Here is an 8572-nt window from a genome sequence, read left to right on the forward strand (position 1 = left end):
ATAAAAGACCCATTATTACTAAGAAACAAAAAATATTATAAATGTGTAAAAAAATTTCTTCTTCTATTATCTGTTGTACTGTAGCCTACTGTAAAAATATTTTTATATGTATATTTTACAAAATATTTTAAAGATTTTTTTTGTTTATCAATTTAAATCAAATGTATTTGTTTATTTAGTTAATTAGTTTAATCTGTTTTATGATTTAAAAAAAAAAATGTTTTACACTGCGTTTCTCTAAACCTTTACACAGACGTTTCCACTTTGTTGTGTGGCCCCAGTTTGAAAACCCATGATTTAGGGTATTTATTTAGGATATATTTCTATTGTTATTAATTTTTTTTGTGTGAATCACTATTAGGTTTTTCATGTTTGTGTGATAACAAGAAAATCTTTCTGTCTCTAAAATCACACCAAAAAACAAATTAGTAAAAAAATGCAGTAAATATTACGTCTGCCCACGTTGAACAGGGGAAAAAAATGATTTCAGACCGTATATGGTCATGTTTAAGAACGATTACGTGTCTGTGGGCGTGTCTGGAGAAACTAACACCGAAGAAGTACGGGAAGAGCATGTTATTTATGATACTTCATTAAATAATTTAGTCTCATAATAAAAGTCTAGTAATGTAATATATTTTTTTGTGTAAATTAAGTTAATTACGGTTTGGTGCTTGTTACTGCAGATTTCGTAAGTCTTTGTCTTTCACCCGTGACACCCTTACATTTGTGTGTTGGTCTGGTCGAGGCTTGCGGAAGCGACAGTGAAATCCGGAAGTTTGGGCGGTGGTTGAAACTAAGCAGTTGTCGATCTCGGGTGTTCGGTGAGACGCTTATTTTTCTTTCTTTTAAATGATTTGATCTGTAGTTTCCGGTCTCAAAGATTTCATTTTAAAATTCTATGTATTTTCATAACGTTCAATACAACCTATACGAGCAGGGAGAATAAACGAGTCACCGTGTGCTCTGATTGCTGACGGTTCAGATTATAATTCTCGAAACATAACGTTAGGTTATTGCCTATAAAATGTTATCCACTAACGTTAGAAGTAACGTTATAAACTGACTTAACAGCGGGAAATATGTAATATATTGCTGAAGTGCATTTAATTGCTTCCTGTCCCATGTTATGGTTAAGTTACTTTGACCTTGTCATCGTAATTAGGCTAAAATAGTTTTTGAGCATCACTGTAACTTAAATAGTGGATCTGTATTCGGTAACTAATGTGCTATAAATAAATCAAATGGGTCACAAATGTAGGCTATGATGATGAAACAGAAGCCTCCCGGCCTCCTCCCTTTATTTCGACGTTGTTTTCGTTGTCCTTTTGAAATAAAGTTGTTTAAGCAGTAACGTTAATTGTAACTTGCCTGTTTTGTTTTTACATTTTCTCAAAGTTTAGCTTTTAGGCCCCAGTATAAGGAAAGTCTAAAATGGATTTTGTAATGCAGTGGACTTGCCTCAGCACGCCAAAAAATATGTAGGCATTTTAGAAGATACCACCTTAGTGTTTGTTTTCATGTGTCCAATAGGCTTATGTAAGGTATATACTATATAGCATCTAGAAGAAAGAGTTACTATTATATCATTAGTAAAATACATGTTTGCTCGAATGCACAATTCTTTTTGCAAAAGAATCTAGTGGTGTTTGGGGATGTGTGTGTGATATGTCTTTTGTCTTTTATTAAGATTGTAGGTAAAGCCAAAAACAGCCAAAATGTCGAGCAAACGTGCCAAGGCAAAGATAACCAAGAAGCGCCCTCAGCGCGCGACTTCCAATGTCTTCGCTATGTTTGATCAGTCACAGATTCAGGAGTTTAAGGAAGCATTCAACATGATTGACCAGAACCGGGATGGTTTTGTCGATAAGGAGGATCTTCATGACATGCTTGCTTCTCTTGGTAAGATTTTATAGCATTGAGGACCACTATCTATCTATCTATGCTCTTTAAAGTCCCCTCGTGTTCCAATTCTTGCTGTTGTTTCATTAACCATTTCATTGTTTTCAGTTTAAGCATATATTCTCCAGAATGCAGATGTGAGATGAACTGATGACGTTTGGAAGAATAAATATTCCGGAGATATACGTGCATAGCACAGTTCTCTTATTAATGACTGTTAAAGGATTGATCCAGATTACAAAACATCTCGAAGGAATAGTTCACCTAAAAATTAAAATGATCTCATAATTGATTCACCCCCAAGCCATCCTAGGTGTATATGACTTTCTTCTTTCAGCCGAGCACAATCTGAGTTATATTAATTAATATCCTGGCTCTTCCCAGCTTTGTAATAGCATTTAATAGTGTCTTGAGTTTTTGACGCTTCAAAAAGCACATCCATCCACATAAAAGTAATTCATACGACTTCAATCTATTCTGAAGCGAAGCATTGTTTTTTGTAAAGAAAAATATTCATATTTAAAATGTATAAACTAATTAATGGCCTCTGGCAACGGCCGTACGTGTGATCACGGGAGAATAGAGTTCCGGGTGGAAGAGTGACCTCTGACCCGACAATTTCATTTACTGATACCAATGCCAGATACCAAGTCTGATACCACTGTGGAAAGTATCCTATTAATAATTTGTTTATATAAATAATAAATTTTAGCAACAACATCTACCCTTCAAGCAAGTAAAGTTAAAAAAAAATAATGTAGTAATAACTGTCAATAATAAAATAAACATTATAGGCAACTGAACAAATAAAAACAACAAAGCAAGTACTGTTTTACCAAAGTACCGTTTTTCAGGTATCTGATAGCAGTATCTATTAATAGGAATATTCAAGTAAATATTCAGAAAGTGGTTTAAAAATTCTATTGTATGAGCCATTCAAATAATTTTTTTATGTCAATATAGTGAGACCAGCTGGCTAAAGTATGTTTTGCATATGAATAGATGGTGAAATATATTAAATGATGTAATTGCAGTTGTGGAACTTTGGATGACACAAGCAGATGTAAGGTTTTTAACCGTTGTTTACAATAAGTTTTTGTTGGATTATTGTCGTTTTTTTGTGTGTGTGAATAAACAAAATCGTCGTATTATGCCATCTCATCATCGGAGCACTATTAAACTCACTGTAATGGCATCTAAATGCAGTGACCCGGAAACCATACTTTAGATATAAAATAAAACTTCTTAATATAACATTACAAACTGCTCGTGGGGTTTGGCAATATGACCAAAATAGTGTGTGTGTGTGTGTGTAAGTGTGAATTTACATGAATGTTGTATCTAAAAAGCCCAAAAAGTAATTATGTAGACTGAGTAGTTTCACAGCCTAATAGAATGAATCTGTTTTTCATTGTCTTTCAGGGAAGAACCCAACAGATGATTATTTGGAGGCTATGATGACCGAAGCTCCCGGGCCTATAAACTTCACTATGTTCCTCACTATGTTTGGAGAGAAGCTTAACGGCACAGATCCAGAGGAAGTCATTCGCAATGCATTTGCCTGCTTTGACGAGGAGGGAACAGGTAACAAGATTGTCTCATCAAATCCATCCATGCAATACAACTGTGCTCTGCATCTCTGAATCCCTTTAGAATCAATTGCTAAATATCGCAGCTGGCTCCTGCACTCAAACAAGAAAGAAAGATGTATGCATTTTGAATTGAACATGAACTTAATGTGATGGTTTATTATCAACACATTTTTTTTTACATCTATTTGATTTTGTTTAAATCATAAATCATTTTCAAAATCCATTTAAATTTCATGAATCCACATAAATTGCTTATTGTAAATAAAAATCACATTTATGGAGTTAAAAAGTATGAACATGGTTAAATTATTACTAGCCCTGGAACAAGCAATATTCAGTTTGTTGAAAAATTGTATGAGATTGAAACATTGATGATAAATGTATAAACTGGGTGATTGTGCATTTTAAAAGCATTGTTTATAAGTACTATTTGTATGAATCTTACCTGTTTAACAAATATGCATCACATTTAAGCCTGGTTTCACTGAAAAGACTTAGATTAAGCCAGGATTAGGTTTTAGTTCAATTAGGGCATTTAAGTAGCTTTTATAAACATGCTGTTTTTATAAAACATTACTGTTGTGCATCCTGAGACAAAACAATGACACTGACCAAGGAGCAGGACTGGAGCACACAACGTTTGAAATTATTTGTATTAGTGCAAAACGACTAACGTTTCGACGCACATGCGTCTTGACTCTGAAGAAGACGCATGTGCGTCGAAACGTTAGTCGTTTTGCACTAATACAAATAATTTCAAACGTTGTGTGCTCCGGTCCTGCTCCTTGGTCCTAGCTAGACCTCGGGTCTCCTTGGTTGATTTCTCCGTCCTGTTCCGTGAGCACCAACCAGGCTGAAGCGCAAGTGACCCCCTTTCAATGACACTGATGTATTTTAAGAAATGACAGTGCAAATTGCTTTCAGTTTAAACCACTCAAACACGCATTTTACTCTGAGACTAGGCTTTAGCCTTATCTGTGAAAGCGGGGGTAAGATTATCAAGGCCCCGATATACTTCAAGCGAAATCACAGAAGGAACTGATGTTATGTTTTTTGTATATTTTATCACATATTCATCTAGCAGTCGGCGGTGTCAGATGTTTGATAAGATAACAGCATATCGCTGCTCATGTATTTCAAACTTTGTTTTACCCATAAACGTTGAATGACAAAGAACTTCGTGAGTATTTCGAGGCCTTTAGTTTGTTTGTGTTAACTGTACTCCAAATTGATGGATATTTTATATGCAATTCAGATACTACTCAAAATCATTTTGAGTGTGAGGAGTTCTACTCAGTTTCTCTCTGAAACTGCATAACTAAAATATTAAAACACTGATTTACTCATTTAATTCATTCTTTTTTTTCCCCTCACCGTAGGCTTCATTCCGGAGGACTATCTGAGAGAACTTCTGACCACTATGGGCGATCGGTTCACAGACGAAGAGGTCGATGAGCTCTTCAGAGAAGCGCCAATCGATAAAAAGAGCAACTTCAACTACGTGGAGTTCACCCGTATTCTTAAACATGGAGCCAAAGACAAGGACGATTAAAAACGCAAACAAAAACCACCCTGCATCCGTTTTAAAAATCCCTTTTAGGCTAGAGAAATCCCGTGCTGTCCCCTTGAGAACCCAACTTTAACTCTGGAAATTAAGTGTTCACTCTACACCACTCACTAGATCTCATATTTTGAACGGGTTATGATACGGTATCACTGATAATGTCACTCTAATACTGAAATCCTCATGGTTTGGGCTATCAAAATCACTTATGTTTTAAGGTTTAAATGTTGTTTTTCTTACATTAGCATGCCAGTGTTTTGTTTTTAGGTGTATGCCAACTGGAATAATTTCTGCTTTATTCATCACACCTTACTGTTAATTGGGGAAGTATTTTGTAAGTAGGGCTCTCATGGATCATGTTTTCATATATTTTGTCCATGTCTAAGTTTTTTTTTATAACAGTGTAACTTTGTAGTTACATTTAGCTAGTCGCACACAGGTAAGTTATCTCAGACCTCTAAGACAGTCTTGTTTTTGTTTAATCAGGCGGTAAAAAATGTGAACATGTTGATGTATTTAGATGCATTTGATCTCATTTGATTTCATTGCCTAACTTGAGTTTTTACATCTGATAAGTATTTTGAATAAATCTCTCATATTAAAACATTTTGATCTGTTTTTTTGGAGATATGAGAAGGTGAGAGGACGCTGGCGCGTTTTGGCTGCCGCTTCTCCCTTCGTGAAATTAAACCTCTAACGAACAGAAACTGCCTCAGCACTTACCTGGACATTCTGCCTGCACGTCTTTGACACTGAGGGACCCGAACCAGTTGGGTTCGGCTGCGTTTTTGGATTACGGACTGCAAAGCTGGCAACGCTGCTGGATCGATCGGGCTAACACACCCGCACTTTCGAGCGGCTACGCTAACTTCTCCTGCCAAAGACGACTCAATCTTCCCACTCGGACGATGCAGTGCCTGGTCCAAGTTCTCTTTCTGCTCTCCATTCTGCACTCCTGGTTGCAAATCTCCACTAACAACTTCATGGCTCTCCGGTACTCAGCTGAACAGCTACTCCAGCTAAATCGCTATCCATCGGCTACTCCGGAGCTCACTGTTAAAATAAAAACTTTCGGACTACTTCAACGCCATCGCTACATCCACAGAAGCTCCCGAAGAAATCTAATACATATTACCACCGGGAATGACAGCCTTGGCACAACATTTCCTCATCGTTTCACCTCTGCGTTCCGGCATCAAAACAAAAATGCTCAGCGTCATCAGAGCCAACGTCACGTGAACTATTTCAACCTCCGGTCAGTATCCATTTCCGCTTCACCCCCTTCAAAACAAGAGTCCCTCAAGCTCGGACTATTAAACATAAGATCTTTAAATAATAAAAGCACCATCCTCAACGAATTCATCCTGGACTCAAAATTGGACCTAATCTGTTTAACTGAAACCTGGCAAACACCTCATGACTATTTTTCCCTCAACCTAGCCACCCCCACTGGATTTTCATACATTGACAAACCTCGCCCGGAAGGCAGGGGTGGTGGTATTGCTGTCATCCACAGAAAAACCCTCAAGATCTGCCCTCTCCACATCCCATCCGTTCCATCTTTTGAACACCTCTCATTCAAACTCCTAGGCCACACTCCGCTGACCATTTCAACAATTTATCGCCCTCCCAAACCAAATCCTTCCTTCCTGTCAGATTTCGCAGAATTTATAACTCAACTCTGCACAACTTCATCAACCATATTACTTGTAGGTGATTTCAATTTCCACATCGACTGTCTCACCTCCAAACCCACCATGGATTTTTTGGACATTATACACAGTTTTAATTTCATACAACATGTTGATTTCCCCACCCACACCCGTGGACACACTTTGGACCTTGTCTGCTCTACTGGACTCAATATTGATACTCTCTCACACACAGACCTGGCTATATCTGATCACCTCGCTATAACATTTCACATTAATTTCCCCAACCCCCATTTCAAACAGAGACGCACCATATCATACCGAAATCTAAAGTCCCTATGTCTCACTTCCTTTTCTTCTCATATCGCTAACAAAATATCCATACCGAGCATCCGTGAAAACCCAAGCACTGCCGATCTAGTAAATCATTACAATTCTATACTCACATCCAGCCTAAATACTCTTGCCCCGGTGAAAACTGCAACCGTTACATTCTCCCGCTCAGCTCCTTGGTTCACCCCTGAACTGCATAAACTCAAAAAAGAACGCAGACAATTGGAACGCCGTCATTTGAAAACTGGACTCACTGTACATCTACAAGCCTACAAGGACCACAGTCATCACTATAGATCAGCACTTACATCAGCTCGCACAGCTTATTATTCTGGAATCATTCACTCTGGGTCCTCCAACCCCCGGACACTGTTTACCACTGTAAATAAGCTACTCAAACCCATTGACAACATCACTCAGTCATTCACCATGGACAAATGTAATAATTTCATTAATTTCTTCAAAAACAAAATTGACAGCATTCACCAAGAACTCTCTGTGAATATTTCTTCCAGCACAGACCCTCAACCTGACGCACCCCTTCCATTTCACATTACTCTCCCCTCCCTATCAGTAATTACAGAAGCTGATCTCACTAATCATCTCAACAAAATCCACCTTACAACCTGCCCACTGGACCCCATTCCATCTGCACTGGTCAAGCACTGCCTCCCCTGCATCAGTTCACTTATCATGGAAATCATAAACTCTTCTCTCACCTCTGGAACAGTTCCCTCTTCCCTCAAAGCTGCCACTATCACACCAATACTTAAAAAACCTGGCTTGGATCCTGATAATCCTAACAATTTCCGCCCCATTTCCAACCTACCATTCTTGTCTAAAATCCTGGAACGCTCAGTCGCCACTCAACTAAAACATCACCTCTCTTCCAATCAGCTCTATGAAACCTTCCAGTCTGGATTCCGCACCCATCACTCTACTGAAACAGCACTACTCAAAGTAATAAATGACCTCCTGCTCGCCTCCGACTCTGGTTCCCTCTCCATTCTCCTCCTACTTGACCTCTCTGCTGCCTTTGACACCATTGACCACTCCATCCTTCTACAACGCCTACAACACCTCGGCATTGCTGGTTCAGCTCTCTCATGGTTCACCTCCTACCTCACTAACAGATCTCAATTCATATCCATTAACAACTGTACATCTCACACCACACCGGTCAAACATGGAGTCCCTCAGGGCTCAGTGCTGGGCCCCCTTCTGTTTATCCTCTACATGCTTCCCCTCGGACTCATTATTCAAAATCATGGACTAAAATTTCACAGTTATGCTGATGACACTCAATTATACCTCAGCACCAGATCCATCACTCCTTCTACAGTTTTAACCATCACAAACTGCCTCTCTACAATAAAAACTTGGATGAATGCAAACTTCCTCAAACTCAACGGCAATAAATCGGAAATCATCATCATTGGCCCCAAATCATTACTACCTGCCTCCCAAGACTTCACTCTCTCCGTTGATGGCCACACAGTTACCACTTCTCCTCAGATCCGAAACCTTGG

General features: G+C 38.5%; 1 protein-coding gene across 2 annotated transcripts; it reads left to right on the plus strand.

The window, feature by feature from the left end:
* Window positions 1-521: 521 nt before the first annotated feature.
* myl12.1 (myosin, light chain 12-1) lies at window positions 522-5664 on the plus strand. Of its 2 annotated transcripts, none has more exons than XM_079586993.1 (5): window positions 522-560; window positions 687-824; window positions 1691-1902; window positions 3325-3486; window positions 4874-5664. In XM_079586993.1, the coding sequence occupies exons 3-5, from the start codon at window positions 1719-1721 to the stop codon at window positions 5044-5046; spliced, it is 519 nt and encodes a 172-aa protein (XP_079443119.1). In that variant the 5' UTR covers window positions 522-560; window positions 687-824; window positions 1691-1718; the 3' UTR covers window positions 5047-5664. The 2 variants fall into 2 exon arrangements, with proteins under 2 accessions (XP_079443119.1, XP_079443120.1); XM_079586994.1 differs by having other exon boundaries at window positions 1698-1902.
* The last annotated feature ends 2908 nt before the right edge of the window (window positions 5665-8572 follow it).

The sequence above is a fragment of the Phoxinus phoxinus genome (genome assembly GCF_949152265.1).
Source record: "Phoxinus phoxinus genome assembly, chromosome: 2".
Lineage (NCBI taxonomy): Eukaryota > Metazoa > Chordata > Actinopteri > Cypriniformes > Leuciscidae > Phoxinus > Phoxinus phoxinus.

Bases quoted from the DNA above. Each gene is read 5' to 3' on its own strand.
- myl12.1 (XM_079586993.1), top strand. From the start codon at position 1,719: ATGTCGAGCAAACGTGCCAAGGCAAAGATAACCAAGAAGCGCCCTCAG. The intron at 1,903-3,324 runs GTAAGATTTTAT...ATTGTCTTTCAG, and splicing joins TGACATGCTTGCTTCTCTTG to GGAAGAACCCAACAGATGAT. The intron at 3,487-4,873 runs GTAACAAGATTG...CCCTCACCGTAG, and splicing joins CTTTGACGAGGAGGGAACAG to GCTTCATTCCGGAGGACTAT.